Source organism: Apostichopus japonicus, chromosome 17, assembly GCF_037975245.1.
Source record: "Apostichopus japonicus isolate 1M-3 chromosome 17, ASM3797524v1, whole genome shotgun sequence".
NCBI classification, from domain to species: Eukaryota; Metazoa; Echinodermata; class Holothuroidea; order Aspidochirotida; family Stichopodidae; genus Apostichopus; species Apostichopus japonicus.
In genome coordinates, this window is record NC_092577.1 from 27,010,098 (window position 1) to 27,033,851 (window position 23,754).

Sequence of the window (23,754 nt, forward strand, 5' to 3'; positions counted from 1 at the left end):
TAATTTGAAACAGACTGTTCAAACTATCATATTATTTTTTTTGTTTATGCATTCACTAGCAATTATTGGAGGGAGTAAAATCTACCGTTGCCCCCTCCCCCTCCCCTAGTTTCCATCATTTAGGTTGAGGGGCGCTACCCCTTGGTCACTATGATCGATGCATCTGAACACAACCCCTGTCATTGTTGCACCATAGAGAGCTGCAGGGGCGCCAAACTTTATGTCTAGTCTACGGCACCCAAAGGATAAAGCAGCCCTTTTAGATAAAACATTACCGGAATATTTATAAAATGTAACGCAACATATTTTCTTTAGCTTAATTATAATGAGAAGACAAAGGTTTTGAAAGAGCAACATATGACAAAAAGATGATTTTTCAAATAAATATAATTTTAAAAGATATAAATAGCAAAGAACTGGTTTATAAGCAGCAAATGTCGGATTTCGTGTCTTTTCGATCTTATGAGATGAGTTATAACACAAGTCTTGTTTGTTTTCAAACTTATCGCCCTCTTGTTTCTCGTCAACAATGGGTTTTACTCATCCATGATTCAACGCTCTGTCACAGGGCGTTGCTTTTTGCGATTGTTAAATATTTTAACAATCTTTCAAAATATTCCTTCAGAATAGTGAGTTATTGACAGGAAAAAAAAGTACATCACATTCGTTTTTCTGATATTGCTTTCGACTTTCGACCACAATTCGATAAGCTGTCACCCTTTGAAGTTAAACTCTATCGCTTAGAATGGCTTTGTAAGTTTGTGAAATCCTTCCTTTTGATTTAAATATTCAGAAAACAGTATATTACTTCCTGGAGAGAATTATGAGTTATGCTGAAAAAACACAGAGGGCCTCATTCTCCTACGAAACAGTAATTAGTCTCCGTTGTTTTGAATTTTCTTTCCAAAAACTTTTAATGATGAAACTGACTTCTCCAAAAACAGTTCCCATGGCAGCTGCGACCTCATCACCATCTTGCCATGATATTTCTCCGCACAGAAAGCAGTGCCGACCTCTAAGTCCATCTTGCTGTTGGCTTGTAAGAAGATGTAATTTCCGAGTTTTTCACTCTTGTAAAAAGCAACATTTAGATCACCAACCAGTTGCTTCGATAGATCCTCGTCAAAGTGTTTCTTCAACATGAAGACGTTAGTATGGATCAGTTTTAAGTTGAGTGCGACCATGAGTTCTTCACTCGCCATCGAATCATCGATGACGTCAGTTTGTGTCTCTGAGTCGACTAATTTAGATGGAGCAGCACTAGACTGATCTCCTATAGATGTGACGTCATCCGTACTAGCAATATTGTTGTTATTGATGACGTCACCAGATGCCCATTCTTTGGGCGTTTGACCAGTAAAATCGGCCATTGTTAGTTTTTTGCTTTCGTTAATGGAAGTGGCACATTCATCCATTGAACAGCCACGGTCCTTTCTCCCGGTGCGGCTCTGTTTGGCAGAGATGGTTTGTCGTCCAAACAAGTCCCGGGTAAACTTGTAAGAGAGAGCAGCGGTAGCAGCCACACCCAGACCAAACACCAGAAGCTGTTCACGACTGAAGCTTAAATATAAGAAGAAACATTGACAGGACCAATCAAATCGAAAGAGAAAATGACTGGTTGAGAACTTTTTGCTTTGGTCACCATCGGGTGACGAAATTATTATCCTTGAAAGCAAAGTTTAGAGGACAATTAATTGTTTACATTTGAACGAGGAGCTTAATTTCAGAATCCTGGTAACATCTCTATATGCCGTATAAAATCATTGAAGTTTGAAAAGAACATGAATTTGATGCAAGCATGGAGTGATTTCATATATAGATATGAATTGACAGAAAATATGTCATTCTTTCTTTTCTCTCTTTCTTTCCTTTTTGTCTTGACCATGGATTGGATAATCTTCCAACTTTTATTGCAATATTTGTGAAGCATATACAATATCAATGAATATAAGAGTATTCATGTTATGGTGCATCCCCTTTTAGATAGAAAACCGAATTCAAATTTTTGATTAGAAAAATAAACATTTGTATGAATAGTTGTGCATTAATGACATTACTCTTGTTTACTATATGAAACAAGTTCACTATTGGCAGTTGACGTACCGGTATAAACTTCAAATGATCATACCTCGAATACGGTAGACCTCTAAGTAAGTAAATGAATGGGTCGCAATCATGCTTAAATTAAATTCCTCTTTTAACGAATATATCAAACAAAAATTTACATCGGAAGTATTCAATGTCAATCTATGTTACAAAACTTACCACATGATTATTTGAAGCTTGAAAGTACTTGTGTTGATGAAATCACAAAAGATATACACGTCCTGATTGTACACTATACAAGATAATATTAACGTTGTGTAAACAAATAAACTACCATCTCTACCATAGCGCGGCTGTGACGTCACGGAGAGACGCTCTGATATCTATGAACAAACGCGCGCAGGATTTTCAAAGTATGAAATATACTGTAGCTTATTGAAGTAGAAGGAAGTCAGTAAGGGAGAAATGTATTGCAAACGAGGCGCAAACTGCATGAATCTTGTAATTATAATTCACAAAACTATGAAGCCAGCATACGCGCGCTGTACGTGATTTGTTTACAGTGCCGGACAGAGACAGAGCCGGCTGTATATACGGTCCTGCTCTGACCATCGATATGTTACAGCGCGAAGGCGCTAAGATCTTGAATTCTTACTGAAAGTGAAGCCTTACTGTAACATACGAAGGAACGCGCGTACGTGTGCAGATGTGCGCGTTCACTGGCTTCATGCGTTTGCGTGTAAGAAGTATGGGAGTCACCAATCTAGCTCCTTCGGCTCTGTAGAATATATCTTTGTTTCCGGGGTCTGCTATTGCCTTTTGTGGCTATAGGTACTTGACTTCTCATTGAAAGTGAAGTCCGTTCATGCATGGGGTTCCTTCTATGTGACGTAACAGCACCACTCATCCAAAAGTTTAGATTTAGTACTAACGTGTACAGTGTACACTCTGGACGTTCTTGTTACTGATATTGCATCAATGCTATATATATTGAAACAAGTATTAACAACATTTGGTAATTTCTCTGTGCAGACCTAGATAGCATACCTACGAAATCATATAGGGTCTGGTATCCTACTACTACTATAGCTTGAGAGATCGAGAATGTAGTACTGTTTAGCTACTCTTGTAGACTTACCACGTATATGGGATTCGTTTATTAAATATATCCTATTAAACCGTCTCGAGACGTGACATGAGGAATATTTCAAAGTCAACAGTCTCACAGTGTTTTGCATGCTAACTAAAAACAATTAAACTTTAACTTTGACTGGCGATGTATTTTTGGAGTTGTTTCCCTGCAGCGCTAACAGAATATTGCTATAGCAACCAAAGTTAGTAAGGACAATACTTGGCTAAAATTATCCTTAAAAATACTTATAGAAGATCTAAAACAGTTCAGCGATAAATAAGTGATTATTATTTCCTTTTGAGAACGCATCAAGTCATAATCTCAATTCAATCTGCTTAAACCAGTATAAAGTTGTATTCTCATTGATTTTCAATATTTTCAGCTTCAGTCGTGATCAGCTTCTGGTGTTTGGTCTGAGTGTGACTGCTACCGCTGCTCTCTCTTATAAGTCTACCCAGGTTGTTTGGACGACAAACCATCTCTACCAAAGAGAACCTTATCGGGAGTAGGGAGGATGGCTGTTCTGTGGATGGACGTGCCACTTCTATTAACGAAAGCAAAATACTAACAATGGCCGATTTACTGGAAAACGCCCAAAGAATGGGCATCTGGTGACGTCATCAATAACGATAACACAGATGACGTCACAAGCTAGCAGCAAGGTAGATTTAGAAGTCTGCACTTCTTTCTGTACGGAGAATTATCAAGGCGAGAAAGTGATGAGGTCGCATATGACATTGAAACGATTTCTGGAGAAGTCAGTGTCAACATACAAGTCTTTGGAGAGAAAACTCAGAGGATTAGCCTAATTACTTTATTCGTAAGAGAATGAAAGTGATATTCATCTTGCTTGAATTTGTATACAAAACATCAAAACCAAAGGAAGTTACTTTGTAAATGAACACAGAAAGAAGTTGAACACTGTAATTGCAAAATTAACAAAAGCAATTCAATTCAACAAAAACACATTTTAATTAACGCCATGAAAAGTAAATTGAATAAACACAGGCCATGAGCTTCCAAAACGAAGCTGTGAAACCAGTTATTGTGCAGAACGCAGAATCGGGAATATAGTTGTGTCGGAAGAGTAAATAATACGGACACAATTTGCACTAAGGGTTATCAGGGCCCGATAAGTCCTGTTCCCTTTTCGTATAACCAGGGAAATAACACATCCCTGAAAGTCACATCGCAGATCAGCTATCAAAAAGTGGAAGAGATGGAAGGGAGGGGGGAGGGGGCGGGAGAAGCCGGTGGGCGTTTGGTTTCTTTTCCAAGAGAATTTTAGTTGTTAGATACGTTGGCCCAAACTGGACACTGGTAATTACAATTTTTTCATCTTTGAATTTCTACTTTATTTTTCAAACTTAGACTATATTCCCAAATCTCGATATTTTTTTTATCGAATTTCGACAATCTATATCAATATTTCGACTACATTTATCACAAACAAATATTACTGAAACGTTCTCGAAATTTTAACCCTATGTCTTCAAATTTTGTCAATTTTCTCAAAATGTAGGAAATCTGTGAACGTCAGTTTAAAACCGCGAAAGAGGAGATACCAATACCAATTCTCTAAGTTGAACTGCTGTTTGACATCAATAAAGGTTCAGTTGTAATAAACCAAAGAGAGACAACCGAAATTGTGTTGTTACTTCAACTTTATTGTTTAAGACAAGCTTATCGTAGTTTTTAGTAACTGCTCACATTTGATATTAAAATAGAGGCACATACTGCAATTCTCAAGAGATCGATTCAAGTAACAAGCCCAATGTCCTGTCTAAACGATATGATGCTTTCTCTCTACATCCAAAGAAGCCTAAGAGTAGATACATGTGTCAGGCGCGTAGCCAGGAATTTGCCAAGGGAGAGGCGAAACTGTAGATTCGGCATTGAAAACTATCTAAGCGTAGCGCCACCATGAGTTGGCGCGAAGCGTACAAGAAAATTTTGGCTTAGAATGCCTCCCAGATCGCTGGAAAAGGCACTTCCCAGGCCTTGTAAGTTGAATCTTAGCATTTTCTCTTTGAAAATACTAGCGATATCATAAAAACATTAATAAAAAAAATATATATATGCTCAAGAGGGGGGCGGCTGCCCCCTACGTGCCTGACATGTGTAAGCAGGCCTTGTGGAGGCTCAGGAGGGATACAACCTTTGGGCTCAGAGATAATAAGGGGCTGCAGAAATAAGGAGGCAAAATTGGAAATATGGGATAAAAAGGATAACATATTACCAATTTTGAAGAATACTTTGAGGAAAATGAAATGTGCATCGAGAGATCCCAGTGACATAACGTCCTCAGGCCCCGAACTAGCTTTTAACACATCTGTCAGTGTGTAGAACTAGGGATTTAAGAACTGACCAGTGGTATAATGTATTTGCTGAATACCTGTTGACATCAAGGCTAATAATGAATGTGGTACCGAGGAGATGACAAGAGAATCAAATAACGACAATGGAAAACCATATTATAATGCATAACCTCATTAATATCTGAAATATGACTGTACAAGCCAGACAGACAGCAATCTCTAGATGATACCTCACTTATTCCTGACGAAAATCGTTTACACAAAATTTGGTTCTATTGTTATTCACAACATTGTATCACACTCACATTAACTTAATACTGGCATGACTACTTGGTTTTAATACAATATTTGCCAGGTACTTTTACAAGCACACACCAGCGATTGATATCAAATATTTTTAAGAACTTATACAGACCATGCCTTATTTTAGACTAATCTTTGGCAATTCAGCAGCCAATAAATGTTATTAGATACTAACCAGCAACCATACATAATAATACACATTACATTTATTTTGTGGGTTGAACATTTTGTACATTGTAACAATTTCAAGTGGACATATAACTTGTCATGTCACCAAGTTGTTATTATAAATCATTTATATTCAGTATCTTTCAACTGTTGTTTGGGAAGGATTCTAGTTAAAATGCCAAACACAAAGACTAAAGGTTTTCATGTTAAGTCATGAAACCTTTTTATTAAGTTGTCTTCTTCTTCTTTTACTTACAACCCTAACTAACTTCATATTAGGTCTGCAACTGACACAAACAGCTTTGAATCATTAATAACAAATGTCTAACTTCGTTAGGTCTGCAACTGACAGTAACAGCTTTGAATCATTTCTAACAAATGTCTAATATATGAGTTTTCATAACATCTATGAACATTAATGTCTGGGCACGTTCAATACAGAGAGCAGTATTGTTTGTTGGTGATAATTATTTACATATCAAATGATCAACATTTTGAAATGTAAGAAGCAGCAACACCCTATAGCTGTGTTGGAATAATAATAAAACAGATAACACACATGACTGTGTGAATTTACTTATATTAATCATGCTGGTAGCATAATAAGATATGTTACACACATGACTGTGTGAATTTATCCACATTACTATTGCTGGTACCTACTCATTAATTAAGGAATTGTGACTTCAGTTGTACACATATACAATGTAATTCTTGTACATGTCAATTATTTTCCATACCTTCCTTTGTCCCTACCCCCCCCCTCACCCTCCTTAATTAAATAGAGTGCTCTCATATGAATGGATGCCAGGCTAACAAGGCAGCTTCCAAAGACATTCAAGTTAAAGCTGAATGTCATGATATCAATGACGGCATTCTCTTGTAAAGTTAACACAAACTATATCACATCATTCATTTACTGAAAGTTCTTTTGGACATTTTGACCTTTGGAGCTTAATAGGACCTGATGGCTGGAGGAACCATCTTACAATCCTCCTGGTTTAGAGTGTTATCAATGACAGGTCTGTAATCCAGGCTCACCTGAGAGGGAGGAGAGAAGAATAAAAATAACTTTCTAAATGGAAAAGATTCCAAATTTGAGTTTAAATGTGGAATTGGAAGCAACCCAACATGTAAGTTGTAATCCATAAGCCATGGGGGCTTCTCCCACAATTGTAGTCGCTTAAGCGTCATAAAAATAACTGCTGATTATTATTAAATGCACATTATTATTATTATATGTAAACATACTTATACAAATAGCACTTTACTGTTTATCGTGACAATGAACCCACATGATCATTTAATACTACCCCCACTATGAAATGAGAATTACATATGTTCAGATCAGCTTCACTTTGATTGGTCATTTCTCAGTATGACCCTATCAGTTTCTTCTGCTTAATGTACCGAGCTGCCAGGCGCGTAGCCAGGGGGGGGGCGAAGGGGGCGACCGCCCCCCCTTGAGCATATTTTTTTTGTATGTTTTTATGATATCGCTAGTAATTTCAAGATAGAAACTGCTTAGATGCAACTTACAAGGCCTGGGAAGTGCCATTTCCATCGTTATGGGAGGCATTTTCGGCCAAAATTTTCTTTACACTTCGAGCCAACTCATGGTGGCGCTACGCTTAGATATTTTGCAGAGCCATATATACGGCTCTGATAGCTTGCCTACTGGTTTGCTGCTCCCTTGGCAAATTCCTGGCTACACGCCTGCGGGCTGCAGATTTAGTTACTCTTAAGATAAATGCATCAGCTATCTTACCTTGCCAGATTCACTCTCCTGGTATGACAGGGTGTGTTTCCTCCAATGATCTGAAAACTTGCGCTTGCTTTGTTCTTCCAGTGGCTTGCTGTAATCATATTCATCTATTCTATCCTGTAAATAAAAGATACATTAATGTATCAGCATTAGTCAGACTTCATACATCTTGTCCTGTAAATAAAAGATACATTAATGTATCAGCATTAGTCAGACTTCATACATCTTGTCCTATAAATAAAGATACATTAATGTATCAGCATTAGTCAGACTTCATACATCTTGACCTATAAATAAAATGTACATTAATGTATCAGCATTAGTCAGACTTCATACATCTTGTCCAAAAAATAAAATGTACATTAATGTATCAGCATAGGTACATCCTGTCCTATTGTGAGCTATAGCGCTTTATAACAAGATTAATTTCATGGTTTGGTAAATATCCTTTGCAGCTATACTGGTTAAGGATTTCCTACTGTTGATGTAAAATATCTGTTGATTTCTAATCCTCATGAAAATATGACAAGAACAGTCCCGGTAAAGAGAAATTGTTTGTTTGGTAGATGAAGAATACTGCCATGTTTGATAATTAATATTGGTATTTGAATCATTTCATTTGCTGCTATTATCATCCTACCCAGACATAATGCTTACCTTAAAGTCTTCTCTAGCATGGGCACCTCTGCTCTCTTTTCTGGCCTCAGCGCTGTACATGGTCTGAGAAGCATTCAGAAGCAGATTCTGTAACTCTAAGGTTTCAACCAGATCTGTATTCCAAACCAAACTGTGATCAAAAAGCTGGAAACATAATGAAAAAACCAACAGAAATAACAACTCTACATCCAATGACAGGAGAAATGTCAATAGTACAATAAAACAGCATAATTACCATTCTAGTCTACTGGGAGGTCTGTATTAGTTGACTATACCATTATATACCACACTGCACATAATGCTATGTCTATATGTACTGAACTTATACACACATAATATGCCACATAATGATGTGTGTAGACTGGTATTTAACTGTAAGTGTGTATGCAAACAAACACCCACATAAAATATCATATAATGCTATGCACATATACTGAACATTCATCCATATTATATACCATATAACAATACATATGTCCACATCATATACCATATAACACTATGTAAATATACTGAACAAATGTCCACATCATATACCATATAACACTATGTAAATATACTGAACATATGTCCACATCATATACCATATAACACTAAGCATATATACTGAACATACATCAACATGATATACCATACAACACTGTAAATATACCGAACATACGTCCACATGACATACCATATAACACTATGCATACATTCTGAACATATGTCCACTTCATATACCATATAACACTACGCATATATACTGAACATATGTCCACATAACTATATAACACTTAGTACATATTCTGAACATACATCAACATAATACCATATAACATGAACCTACGTCCACATAATATAATACTATGCATATAAACTGAACATACGTACACGTAATATACCATATAACAATATGTAAATATACTGATCATACGTCCACATAATAAATCATATAACGCTATGCACATATACTGAACATACGTCCACATCATATATCATGTAAAGCTATGCACATGTACTGAACATACGTCCACATAATATACCATATGTTTGATATTAAACTTGAGCACCAAAAAGTAAACCATTCAATCGGGAAGACAAATTAGAGAGTAATCCCCTCTGTTTAATTAGTTAGTAACACAAAAGAGGAATATAACAATAAAAATCAGTGAAAGAACTCATCAGAAAAACATGATATTACCTTAATGTCCTTGAGTCCACCATAGACCTGATCAATAAGTTCACAGCCTTCCTTCAACGTATCACCAGTCCGGAAAACAGCAGCATTGTTCTGCATAATCTGTAAATCAACAAATGGGAATGGAGACAGATACAACTTGACTATAAATGTATCTATTAAGACAGTTTCATAAGAGATCCTCCAGAGGAGGTCACAGCATCAAAGTGACATTTTCAATAACTCTAAAATACTATGTCACATGTAGCATATGTATTACTATAACTCTGAAACAACAATTGAAAGGTGTCAGAAGAGAAATATGTTGACAATCAAACTACTACACATATCTACATAGATATATATACATATCTACATAGATATATATACAGATATAAAATATATATATATATATAAATACATATATATAAATACACATATATATAAATACATATATATATAGGATAAAAGCCAGTTTACCACATATAAATAAGGCATTAGGCAACAGAGTAGATGGTGTTTACAATCATAATCTAAAACACTCTGTAATATATGGCACACATTTCACACTATCTCTACAACTATGACATAATACCCTACATTCATGCTTTTCTCAGAGAAACAAAACAATGTCGTTCACAGCACAGAATCATCATAGATTCTGAGCTTCTTATCCCCACCATTTCACGTTTCTGGTTAATATGAACTGATCTACCTTTTGCATATTCAGTCTGAGATCAGCTGTTGTTATGCTTCCATCAGCATGACGCAACTTATCCAGGTTAGCCACAGACGCTTCACCAGCATTCTGTAAAAGTATAAAATATGGCATATATTAATGATGCTGACAAGAAGTAGAACAAAGACATGTGTTATGCATCAGCTAATGAATAACTGAAATGTTATTAATCATCCTCCACTAAATGACAAAAAAGTATGATAGATTAATTACAAGAACCAGCCCATACCAGAAAGGTGTGTGGGGAACAAATCCAGGTATGTTTCATAATGATGATGTCAGTCAAGAGAATGGTATCAACTATGTCACCATCTTAGTAACAATATCATCACTTCATATCAATCATTGACACTCAAGTCAGGATGACTCACCTGTTTTATTTCTGGTATTTTCTCACCGGGTTTGTTTTCATCCCTAATGGTGTGAGCGCACGCTCGCCCAAACACCACCAGATCCAAAAGTGAGTTGGCACCGAGACGGTTTGCACCATGAACAGACGCACAGGCAGCTTCACCACAGGCATACAAGCCCTTCACCACTTGGTCCTCACCATCCACATGGGTCACCACCTTAACAGAAACGAGACAAGTGGCCTTAATTAATTAATAACTTCTCTGAATTGCTGGACCAATTAATTCTCAAATATCAGCAAACATTGATGAGAATATCCAATTTGCTTGGAAATAAATCTTATTCTCATTTTTTGCACATAGTGTTGAAGTACATGTGTTTCTATTCTATTTCTGCCTTCACCACCATTAAAAAACTGACTATGCGTTAAAACCATTCATATATCTGACGCTCAATCAAATTGCACTTTTCTGCAATTTTCCTCAGAGATCATAATCATGAGATATTTAGGAACATTCCTCATTTGTTGTTTGCTCTTAACTGAAAAAACATTGTAACATCTCGTGTGGATTTACTATGATATTCCATTACTTTGTAAGACACTACTAGAACATAGTGTTATGTCCTCTGTTCTGTGTGTTTAACCTACAGACATGAACTCTGAATGCTGATTTACATTGCATTTTTCACTTGAAGCAAATTGTTAACAATGGTAACACTAGTTAACAACATTTGGTAACACTAGTTGACAATGGTACCACTAATTAACAACATTTGGTAACACTAGTTGACAATGGTAACACTAGTTAACAACATTTGGTAACACTAGTTAACAATTGTAACACTAGTTGACAATGGTAACACTAGGCTTTGCAATGTCACTGTTAACCGGAAGATGATTGAGTAAAATGTTGACATATCAATCTGCTGAGAGCTGTATACATGATCAATAGTATTTGGATGATGAATTTGTGCAGGTTGTCTATTATTTTACCAATGACAGTATGTTATGCATAAAACCAAACATACATACGGAAATGCATTAGACTATATCTATATCCTACAGGAGTATATAACAAGCCAAAACAATGAATCTTTTTGTCTTACCTGTCCTTTATAGTTAGTAGGGACACCACCCATATTGTAATGAACTGTTGGTAAGACAGGGATAGGTTCTCTGGTCACATCAACACCAGCAAAGATTTGAGCAGTCTCTGATATTCCTGGTAGACGGAGGGCTAACTGCTCAGGAGGAAGATGAGACAACTGGAGATAGACGTGATCCTTATCAGGGCCAACACCTCTAGAAAATATGAAAATAATCTTGATTGACTATTAATTGGTAAAATCATGAAGGTTCCTATGTAAATATTACTGGCATATTATATGATATATTAAACCTTCTGGTGAATCACAGAAGCTTCTAACTAGAAAGGTGAAACAAGATTGATAAAACTAACCGGCCTTCTCTGATTTCAATGGTCATTGATCTAGAGACTACATCCCTGGAAGCTAAATCTTTCGCCGTTGGGGCATAACGTTCCATAAATCTTTCCCCTTCACTGTTTAGGAGATACCCTCCTTCACCTCGGCAGCCTTCAGTGATCAGACAGCCGGCCCCATAGATACCTGTGAAACAAGGGAACATTATATAATGATTACAAGTCACTATCACCATAAATTTGAGCTTCAATATCGCCCCATAGTGAGACATAAGTGATACATCTCTAAGATCTTTACTCTTCCAATAATCAAATATTACAAATTCTACATATTCAAATGACATCAATGAGAGAAACAATAGAATCTACTGCAGACAATGCAGACAACTCACCTGTTGGATGAAACTGGACAAATTCCATGTCCTGGTTAGGTAAACCAGCCCTTGATACCATAGCAGTGCCATCACCGGTACAGGTATGAGCTGATGTACAACTAAAGTAGGCTCGGCCATAACCACTGTCAACAAAGAAGGAAAGAGTTACTGGTTGATATGAATTTGATTAAAAACAGAAGGATTCAAAGAGATGTTATGTAAATTTAAAATTGAACACAGATCTAAATACAAATAAGTATGAACGGAAATAAAGACCACTCACACCACTCCTGCCCCCTGCCCCCCTCTTCCAAACACCCAAAACACCTGCATTACAAACCCTCTGATATCTCTTAATACTCTCTTCCAGTAAGAGTATGCAATACAACTGGTAGTCTTCTGGTAATGCTTCTAGTCCACAACCGGATAGCAGAGTAGATATAAGACAAAATATACTGGCACTAATCCAAGGTAACTAGCAAAGCCAGAGAGATAAACCCCAAAATAGATACAAGTGAAAGCAACATGTCAATAATAATAATCAGGACGTCAGTTTTACGATGCTTAAGCGACCACAAATGTGGGAGAAGCCCGCAAGGGCTTATATATTACATTTTTAACATCGGGTGGCTTCCAATTCAAAATTTTAGCTCAAATTTGACATCTTTTCAACTAAGAAAGTCATTTCAGATTGCAAAACCAGATTGCTCTTGGATGAAAAACCAACCTTACTATGACCCACTGGGGATCGAACCCAAACCTCCAGATTGCTAAGCCTCATTGTTTAAAAGCCAGCACCTTTGATCCACTCAAGCACAGCACCAGTATAAGATAGCCTTAGAAAGAAACTCCATAGATATGATAATCAAACCATCAAATTGTTAACATAACATTCTTCCACTGACGTTTATTGTTATATTCCTCTATTGAGTTGCTAGCTAATTATACAAAGGGTATTACCCTCTAAATCATCTTCCTGATTGAATGGTTTGCTTATATGATAAAACCCTTGAATAATGGATTGTATCATGATCCTCAAACCCTCAAATTATTAACTTACCCTGTGGCTAGGATGGTATTTGTTGATCTAAACCTATGGATTGTACCATGATCCTCAAACCCTCAAATTATTAACTTACCCTGTGGCTAGGATGGTATTTGTTGATCTAAACCTATGGATTGTACCATGATCCTCAAACCCTCAAATTATTAACTTACCCTGTGGCTAGGATGGTATTTGTTGATCTAAACCTATGGATTGTACCATGATCCTCAAACCCTCAAATTATTAACTTACCCTGTGGCTAGGATGGTATTTGTTGATCTAAACCTATGGATTGTACCATGATCCTCAAACCCTCAAATTATTAACTTACCCTGTGGCTAGGATGGTATTTGTTGATCTAAACCTATGGATTGTACCATGATCCTCAAACCCTCAAATTATTAACTTACCCTGTGGCTAGGATGGTATTTGTTGATCTAAACCTATGGATTGTACCATGATCCTCAAACCCTCAAATTATTAACTTACCCTGTGGCTAGGATGGTATTTGTTGATCTGAACCTGTGGATTGTACCATCCTCGAGACAGAGGGCGACAACTCCCCGGCACTCACCATCCTCCATAATCAAGTCCAGGGCAAAGTACTCAATGAAGTAGTTAGTATCGTATTTTAAGGACTGCAAAAGATGAAAACAAGATGGGAGAGGTCACATGATCAACAACCTCCAGCTAACTCTAGGAAAAACCAACCTCTCGGTCAGACAATCTGCAAGCCATACTGCAGTTTCAATTTACCAACATTATGCAGTGACATATCATAGACAGTTCAAGATCTCCTTTTTAAGTTTAATGTGGTAAAATCAAATAAACAATGATGACAATGTAATGTAACAACATATCATTGGTGGGGTCCTTTTATTATTAAATATTCTCATTAGAAATAGGGCACTGTTAACTGTAGGAAAGGTTACCTTACCTCACAAATGCTTGTTTCTAATTAACCGGTCCAGCTATAGCTTGTTAACAGTGATATAATACATCACAGTTATCTTACCTGACCATAGAGTGTGTGAAGTAATGAATGTCCAGTTCTGTCTGCTACAGCACAACATCTATGTGCTTGACCTCCTTTGCCATAGTCATAGCTCTGACCACCAAATGCTCGCTGATAGATCTTGCCTTCTTCTGTCCTGCTGAATGGCATGCCATAGTTTTCAAGCTGAAAGAGAAATGCATTTCAAGCATCCATCACATTGACACCAATATTTGACATATAAAGCAAAGCATACTGTGACAATACTGTTTCCACTGAAATTAACAGTCAAATGCAGTCAGAATGACAAGTTATCTAACTATTATATGCAGTAACAGTAGGTTATCACTTAAATATGGCAACTCTACTGGTTATTAGGTTTCAGCCAGACATTCAAAAGAGAAGTGGCAAACAATGCATACAAATTCCGGACTTCGGAGGATTTCACAAAATGTTGGTGTGGCAGTCAGTATTCCCTCAGCCTGGTTTGTTACCTCTATTACAGCTTTAGGGGCTTCTTCCGTCATGTAATGGATTGCATCTTGATCTCCAAGCCAGTCTGATCCTTTAACAGTGTCATACCTGGGAATGTGTAAATAAATCAATGAATCAATCAATCCAGGTATGATCAGTTCTATGGCAGCAGCTTGGACTTCATTACTCACTCCTACAGCATTGAATCAAAAAAACTTAACTATTAAAGTTTTACATGTTCTTTCAGCATGCTACCTTAGGAGACTTCACAAATAGCTTACAACTAATGAACGGAGAGAAACAGACAACATTTTTTGTTCCTCCCGATAGAAACGATATGTATAATGTTGTAATACCTCTCTCAATAATCATATTATGAGTGTTTTAGAACAACACATTGTTATTAGCTTATTAGCTGTTGTACAGTATAGAGAACAGCCACAGAGAAGTATCCCAAGAATTACAACAAATTCACCTTTGTGATCTGTTTCTAAATTGCTTTCTTCTTTCCAAAACCAAAGTTTCTATCTTCAGCTAGCTAAGTGGTACTGTTATCACCATTCAGGGTTTTGCTTATCTTCAGCTAGCTAAGCGGTACTGTTAAATCAATATTCAGGGTTTTGTTTATCACTGACACAGCAGATACCCTACATATATTGCCTTTAAGATCTATCCACCATGCTGTTGTTCAATCAAACCAATAAAGGGTATCACTTCTACCTGAGAGAGTTTTGTATGTCAAGTCTGTCCCTAATGAATTAACATTATATACAGCAAATCAATTTCCTGTAATGACTTGTTTGGATTTCCTTTACATGATTCCTATCATTAGTGTATTAAATATATTGTTTGATAGGTTCAATGTTGCATATGTATCATTCTTGAAATGGGAAATAAAGCCTGAATTTGTTTAAACTGATCACAGGATCACTTACATATGCCACCTCCAATTATCAGGCTCCATGTTTCCAAGAGCAGCATTAATGCCTCCCTGAGAATTGAAAATAAATAATTACCGTAAAATAAGACCCTGGAATAAACAGGAACAATGCTCAAATTCTTGAGAATTAAAAATAAATTATTACCATAAATAAGACCCTAGAATATACAGGAACAATGCTCAATTCTAGGGAATTAAAAATCAATTATTACCATAAATAAGACCCTAGAATATACAGGAACAATGCTCAATTCTAGGGAATTAAAAATCAATTATTACCATAAATAAGACCCTAGAATATACAGGAACAATGCTCAATTCTAGGGAATTAAAAATCAATTATTACCATAAATAAGACCCTAGAATATACAGGAACAATGCTCAATTCTAGGGAATTAAAAATCAATTATTACCATAAATAAGACCCTAGAATATACAGGAACATTGCTCAATTCTAGGGAATTAAAAATCAATTATTACCATAAATAAGACCCTAGAATATACAGGAACAATGCTCAATTCTAGGGAATTAAAAATCAATTATTACCATAAATAAGACCCTAGAATATACAGGAACAATGCTCAATTCTAGGGAATTAAAAATCAATTATTACCATAAATAAGACCCTAGAATATACAGGAACAATGCTCAATTCTAGGGAATTAAAAATCAATTATTACCATAAATAAGACCCTAGAATATACAGGAACAATGCTCAATTCTAGGGAATTAAAAATCAATTATTACCATAAATAAGACCCTAGAATATACAGGAACATTGCTCAATTCTAGGGAATTAAAAATCAATTATTACCATAAATAAGACCCTAGAATATACAGGAACAATGCTCAATTCTAGGGAATTAAAAATCAATTATTACCATAAATAAGACCCTAGAATATACAGGAACAATGCTCAATTCTAGGGAATTAAAAATCAATTATTACCATAAATAAGACCCTAGAATATACAGGAACAATGCTCAATTCTAGGGAATTAAAAATCAATTATTACCATAAATAAGACCCTAGAATATACAGGAACATTGCTCAATTCTAGGGAATTAAAAATCAATTATTACCATAAATAAGACCCTAGAATATACAGGAACAATGCTCAATTCTAGGGAATTAAAAATCAATTATTACCATAAATAAGACCCTAGAATATACAGGAACAATGCTCAATTCTAGGGAATTAAAAATCAATTATTACCATAAATAAGACCCTAGAATATACAGGAACAATGCTCAATTCTAGGGAATTAAAAATCAATTATTACCATAAATAAGACCCTAGAATATACAGGAACAATGCTCAATTCTAGGGAATTAAAAATCAATTATTACCATAAATAAGACCCTAGAATATACAGGAACAATGCTCAATTCTAGGGAATTAAAAATCAATTATTACCATAAATAAGACCCTAGAATATACAGGAACAATGCTCAATTCTAGGGAATTAAAAATCAATTATTACCATAAATAAGACCCTAGAATATACAGGAACAATGCTCAATTCTAGGGAATTAAAAATCAATTATTACCATAAATAAGACCCTAGAATATACAGGAACAATGCTCAATTCTTGTCTTCAACATGCAGATTGTACACATGCATTTCACTTTAATTTTTCTTTATAGTTTTTTGCATCTACAATAGATGGAACAATTCTAATACATCCCATAAGAATAACAGCTTTCATTTCATACCTTTAGTGTGATATTCATACCTTTAGTGTGATATTCATCCCATATCCAGTCATATCAAGACTTTTAACTCAGGTTCTTGTCTGAGCCTTTGATCATACAGTATGATGTGTCGTATTATAAAATGAAAATTTTCCAATTTCCCAAATCATTAAACTGTCACACTTTTCTGACAGCTCATCAAAAGTTGTCTGCACATGTATGTCTTCACCCAACAGTTAACCTGCTTGTTATTAAAGATCACAAACATGCAAATAGCTTTACAAATGTTTCTAATGATATGATTTAAAAGATCAAAACTTTGTGTGATCAGAGTAGGTATCACAATAATATTGTTTTTTAACAAACAGCTCTAACACAACCCTCTAGCTCATGATACCGACCTGAGCAGCCACTGTGTGAGACCTTGTAGGAAAGAGCTTAGTAACACATGCTGTCTTGAAGCCTTCATGTGCTAAACCAAAGGCTGCCCTCAGTCCAGCTCCACCAGCTCCCACCACGACTGCGTCGAATGTGTGGTCAATAACCGGGTAGTCTCTCGAGATCTGAAATCGTAAAATGATGATCCTTACTTGTTTTGAAAATGACAACAAAAGCTTCATTGTTACATTCATAAGGTCACTGCACATTACAAAGGACACAGATCGTGCAGTTTTGTGTCTGTATGAATGAGGATAATTAACTCCTACGCTCATGTTTAACTCTAGAGTCATATGGATAAAAGTGAATACAGTAATATTACACCTAGACAACCTGTGATTGTCAGATCATAGGCTTCTTTCTATTAATGGAGGAGTTCACCATCAATCCTAGACAGAATTGTGTTGTGAGTATTTGCATAATTGTAGCAGGAAAGAATTACTTAGCAGGAAACATAGTCAAATTTAGTTATAGGTTAACAGTCATGGATAATGATGAAGCAAATACTTAAACTATAAGTAAAATTTTGATCTGTTGTGGGTGAAAGTTGTTAAGAGTCATAACTCTCTCTCTTTATGATGTGATATGTCAGTGAGACTTTACATGGGAGACTAATGAAAGCACATTTCTTGTACAGACACATCCGTACATACTATCTATTAAAAGTAAAATATTTCAGAACGAGACGTAGATGATGCTCATATTTGAGACTATTGGTGTCACTGATTCCAACTTTAAAGCCACTTTACTGTATGTACAGGCAATCCTTGCTTGATTCTTATAAATTATACAGCAAAGGTTTATTTCCATACCTGTCCAGTTTTAACATTCTCATCAGTTTGTGATCCACCAATGGAGAAATGAAATGGTCTGGTACCTGCCACAGATACCTGTGAAATCAAGAACATTAATAAATGCAACTCAGGAAATACAGTCATTGAAAACTTAAAGGTTCTTTAACTTGTTGTAATAATTAGATTTAGATTATTCTAGAGAGTAATAAATTATGTGTGATATGGTATACTAGAATATGAATTGTCTGTGACCCAGAATTCAAGCAGTTTCAATGAGTTACATAACTATTCTGCACTGCTTTGAATGCAATTTTAATTGCTTTGCAGCCAAGGCTTCTCAATTATAACTCATGACTTTGTTTCGATGTCATGTGTGTCTGGTTTTAAGTGAACAAATTTGATCAATAAGACATAAAAGTCATCCTAACATGACGGTTGTTTAGTCACTTGAGACAAGGATAGACATTGCACCATATTCTTAAGTGATGATTATCCCTTTATTTCAAACTTTCATATATAGCTGCATGATTTACTATTTTATTAGAGTTATTTTAAGGTAACTATACTTCACAAGAAATAGGAGTGCATACGTATATATGTATATGCACTAAGGCTAGTAAACGTACATTTAACGTTCGTGCATATTGCGCAGCAAAGATATCACATGACCTATATACATGGGGGATTACCCTTTGAGCTGAATCATGTCATTCAGGGATCAAAAGAACAATGAGATTTGAATTCCTATATAAATAAAATTTCAGGGATCATCTCAACATTTAATGCTAGACATATTATCTGAAACTTATGCTTCTATGAACATTTGATTGCCACTATTATGTTGGGGTTTCTTTTTATTAATTGTAGAGGAAAACAATAAAGTTTGTGACTGCAACGGGATCTCCAAAATAACATCTCTGACATTACTCTCATTTTCAGTGTTCCCCCCAGTCAAATTGGGGCTCCCTAGTGTTATACATATTCATCAAATTAACACTTTGTAACGCTTTCCTTAGAAGAGATTGAAATATAACAAATACCTCAAAACTGTGTTGTTGATAAAAATATTAATGGATGTCATTACTCATTAAAATAACACTTACAATATTTTGTTGCGTTGGATTTTTTGGACGAGTTGCAACTTCATGGAACAACTTTCAAGATATTGTTGCCAACCTACAGTAAGATAGTGTTATCCATCCAAATAACGTCCTAGCTTTAGCTCTGCAGGCTACACTTCTCATATGTTTCGTTAATGTGTGGTAATTAATTTCAATCTCTATTACTGACACATATTCTGGAGGACTTCCAATTATAGGGTATAAATGAAATCATGCTATTAACCTACTGTATGCATAGTGGATAGATGGGAAAGCCACTACAAAGGCTTAACCCAGATTATCCTAAATTGTTAATGACAACTATACATATAATAATGGGTAGATGGAAAGTCACTGCCAATGCTTAATCCAGATTATCCTATCCTAACCAAAAGAAAGCTGTATTCTGTATTAGCAGGGATATGTGACAACAAATTCATGAATTATGTCACTGTGTCATAGCGTTGTGCGGTAGTCGGATTTCACACAACCGGTAGTGTTGCAACATGAATCCCGGTATCGTAACTACAACCGGTATTTTCCTCAACTTTCATCTACGGTTCAAAGCACTTAGTTACGAGACTGTCAATGTCATACATTCAATATGCATAGCCTAGGCTATGTACATACTCTTACACGCACGTTCATAAAAAAATAACACGCTATATTAGGGCCTTTGTTTTTTAACATACACTTCCAAAAAGAAAAGCACAAACCTTGGAAAAAAGCAACCCACACCATCCTTCATTCATACTCGACGTACGATATTAGATTAACACGTTCGCACGTGGATTAAACTTGTAATCCGTACACAAACATAAATGGGAGTTCCCCACTAATCCATGATGTTGGAATAGGGCAACCCCTTCAAGTTCAAAAGTTCACAATGAAAAGTTTTTAACTATCAACAAGTCACCACGTGTTTGGAACTTCAGACAATAAGAATGTTACATAGGGGCTACGCAAATACGGGATTATAAACTACATACATAAGAATAGTACAGATTTATTTATATCGTTAATCGGCTTTTGTTTACTCCAGAAAATATACTTTCAATACGTACAATGTCAATCTTTCGTACAAAAGATCTTAAAAATTAAAAAAGTAGCGAAAGATAAATATAAATGACATCGTGGAACCCCCCGCATTAATAGACGAATCCATTTCATTACAGCATCAAATCTCAAGTACTGAACTGCTGTGTGTACCTGTACCGTACCCTAGGCTATAATAATATACAGTCCCGTGCGAAGATGGATTTAAACTGGATATACTCCCTGCGGTTTTGGCTCAAAATTGATTAAATCGTTATAATTATTATAACAAAATGAGGTGAAATGCATAAGAGTAAGATTTTGTACATGGGAACCTTGACAATCATTGCTTGAAGGAAGAATAAATAACAACAATTTCAGAATAACTTTGAGGTCCCGTAACATACTGAGCGCAAGTAACGTTCGATATTTGGTGTAGCCTAGGTGCAAATTACTACGTGAAAAGTTGATTCGTTTAATATATAGGTCTAGGCCAGTACGTAAATTGGTCAGATATTATTCAAACTAAGAACACAGAAACCAGAAAAAATCGTGTTTTGTTTTCTTTATTTCAAATAGTAACACGTAGATATTTTTATTATGTCCGGGATTCCCGGGAATGATACCGAAACGAATGTAATAACCGGTTGTTTTCCCACTACCGGTAGTATTTACACATTGCTTTGTGATCGGGATTAGTCAATACCGGGATCGGGATACCGGGATTCACTTGACTACCGGGATCCCGCACAACCCTACTGTGTCAGTAGAGCATACACCACCATGGTATGAAGTTGTTTCTTGGGTACAATTATAGAATACAGGGCCATTCATTAACTCTTCCCAGCATCCGGATGCGCGGATGCGCGGTGTGTCTGTATATGTCCGTACACGTATGACGCCCTCTAAAATTCCATCACGTATTTCACTTTGACTCCGCATCCGCGCATCCGCGCATCCACCCAGGGAGTACTAGGAAAGGACTTAGATAATTTTCGAAAGTTTCCCCATGTACGATACACCATCACGTATTTCCTTTTTGACTCCGCATCCGCGCATCCACCCCGGGAGTACTAGGAATGGACTTACAATTTTCTAAAAGTTTCGACATATACCATCACGTATTTCCAATACTGAAAGTCCCGTATGTACGAAGATATTCCACATCAAAAGTGTGTCGTTCTTAAAAGGCATCCGTACATGTGTGACGCCCTCTAAAATTCCACCACAGAAGTACTAGGAAAGGACACTCCGCATTAGGCCTACTCCGCATCCACGCATCCGCGCATCCACTCAAAAAGAAAGAACTGGGACTTTGACATTTTATACTCACATACGTACTGGGGTGAGACTAAGCATCCGCGCATCCGGATGCTCAGATAGTATCATCGAGTGGCCCTGTATTCTATAATTACTCCGTTTCTTGAGTTGTATCTACACACTAACGTCGACGATATGAGTCCCTACATTCAAAGATGTTGGTTGCGATTTGGTAGGAGTGGCAACCCCATTTATATTTTACTGTAGACGTGCTAACTTTAGGCTTTACAGGCGGCAAATTGCAATGCTGTCCTGTGCCACCGTATGAAAGACGATTTCGTGCAACTAGGCCAAGTGATATAGAATATAGGTACTCGTTTATGTAACACCGTCAGGATTGACCTAATATTTGATACTGCACGATAGTCATTATAACAGCAATAACATGGAAATTTTTGCTTCACAAACCTTGCTCGTTAAGTTATCAACATTTTTCAAAAGCGCTGCACAACCCGCTCGCTTTAACGCAAACATCATGGACGTAGAAACAATGTTTTCTCGTTATACAAGTGATTGACCCTCCTTGTCAGTGCTCCAATACTTACGTAAGTAATATATGTACTGTTTCACAGTAAAGAAGTGGCAGGGACAAGCGTTATGTAACTTAACTAGGGAGTTAACCAGAATGCATTGAGGTTTCGATGACTTCAGTGCTCTAGCCTTCTGGTTGTTAGTATAGCCAGAACTAGTTGTTACAATAGAAATGGCCCGAACCACCATTTTGATACAATAACACTACGGCATGATGAGAACACTTCAGTCTACTGTACGTTGCTATACACCAAAAACAATAGGGGTCTTGTACTCAATGTTATGAATCCACACACCAAGTATTAGAGGTATCCACGATTTCCAACGTTAGATACCATGTAAAAGGTTCTCAGAATTTGACCTCTGGTGACCTCAAAGGAGATTTGACCTCACAAGCAACAGGATTCTTGTACTCAATATGGCAAATCCGTATACCATGTATGAAAAGTATCCATGATTTCTACCATGAGAAATCATGTTTTCAAGGTTTTCAGGCCTCGACAAACATTTTTGGTTTCGATGATAATCGTAACCAGCTATGCATTCATGCAGGCGGACAGTGTGCGTATGGGTGTGTGTGGTTGTGGGTGCGTGTGTGTGTGTGACGCCTCGCATAATAATAATATTTAGTGAATATCATTACCACATTGAGTAGAAGAACCCTATTGGTTTGTTGGGAGGTCAAAGGTCATTTGGAGTCACCAGGGGCCAAATAGTGAACACCTTGTTAACACGATATCTCAAGGAGGTAAAATTGGACCAATCTCATATTTCATGAGTAGGAGGACCACATTTAGGAGCAAAATCCTATAGTTTTTTGTGGAGGTCCAAGTCCATTTGGGGTCACTAGAGGTCAAAAAACACGATAACTCAAGAAGGGAAGGTTGGACGAATCTCATATTTAGTATGAAGTTGGTACACGTTCAGTACAA

At 36.4% G+C, this 23,754-nt stretch overlaps 2 protein-coding genes across 2 annotated transcripts; both read right to left on the reverse strand.

Moving 5' to 3' along the window:
• Window positions 1–392: 392 nt before the first annotated feature.
• LOC139984466 (uncharacterized) lies at window positions 393–2,388 on the reverse strand. The gene is made up of 2 exons (XM_071998384.1): window positions 2,266–2,388; window positions 393–1,560 (listed from the first exon to the last, which is right to left on the reverse strand). The coding sequence occupies exons 1-2, from the start codon at window positions 2,268–2,270 to the stop codon at window positions 876–878; spliced, it is 690 nt and encodes a 229-aa protein (XP_071854485.1). The 5' UTR covers window positions 2,271–2,388; the 3' UTR covers window positions 393–875.
• A 3,264-nt stretch (window positions 2,389–5,652) lies between these two features.
• On the reverse strand, window positions 5,653–22,856 carry LOC139984465 (succinate dehydrogenase [ubiquinone] flavoprotein subunit, mitochondrial-like). Its single transcript, XM_071998383.1, has 16 exons — window positions 22,700–22,856; window positions 18,855–18,932; window positions 18,006–18,167; window positions 15,903–15,958; window positions 14,988–15,075; window positions 14,515–14,679; window positions 13,989–14,137; window positions 12,473–12,597; window positions 12,099–12,267; window positions 11,746–11,941; window positions 10,659–10,856; window positions 10,264–10,356; window positions 9,573–9,671; window positions 8,390–8,533; window positions 7,736–7,849; window positions 5,653–7,008 (listed from the first exon to the last, which is right to left on the reverse strand). The coding sequence occupies exons 1-16, from the start codon at window positions 22,766–22,768 to the stop codon at window positions 6,922–6,924; spliced, it is 1,992 nt and encodes a 663-aa protein (XP_071854484.1). The 5' UTR covers window positions 22,769–22,856; the 3' UTR covers window positions 5,653–6,921.
• Between the last annotated feature and the right edge of the window lie 898 nt (window positions 22,857–23,754).

Excerpts from the sequence above, each read along its gene's own strand:
- LOC139984465 (XM_071998383.1), bottom strand. The coding sequence starts at position 22,768 with ATGATGTTTGCGTTAAAGCGAGCGGGTTGTGCAGCGCTTTTGAAAAAT. Across the intron at positions 10,857-11,745 it reads CTACTAACTATAAAGGACAG|GTGGTGACCCATGTGGATGG; the intron begins GTAAGACAAAAA and ends GTTTCTGTTAAG. Across the intron at positions 7,850-8,389 it reads ATGCTAGAGAAGACTTTAAG|GATAGAATAGATGAATATGA; the intron begins GTAAGCATTATG and ends TTTTATTTACAG.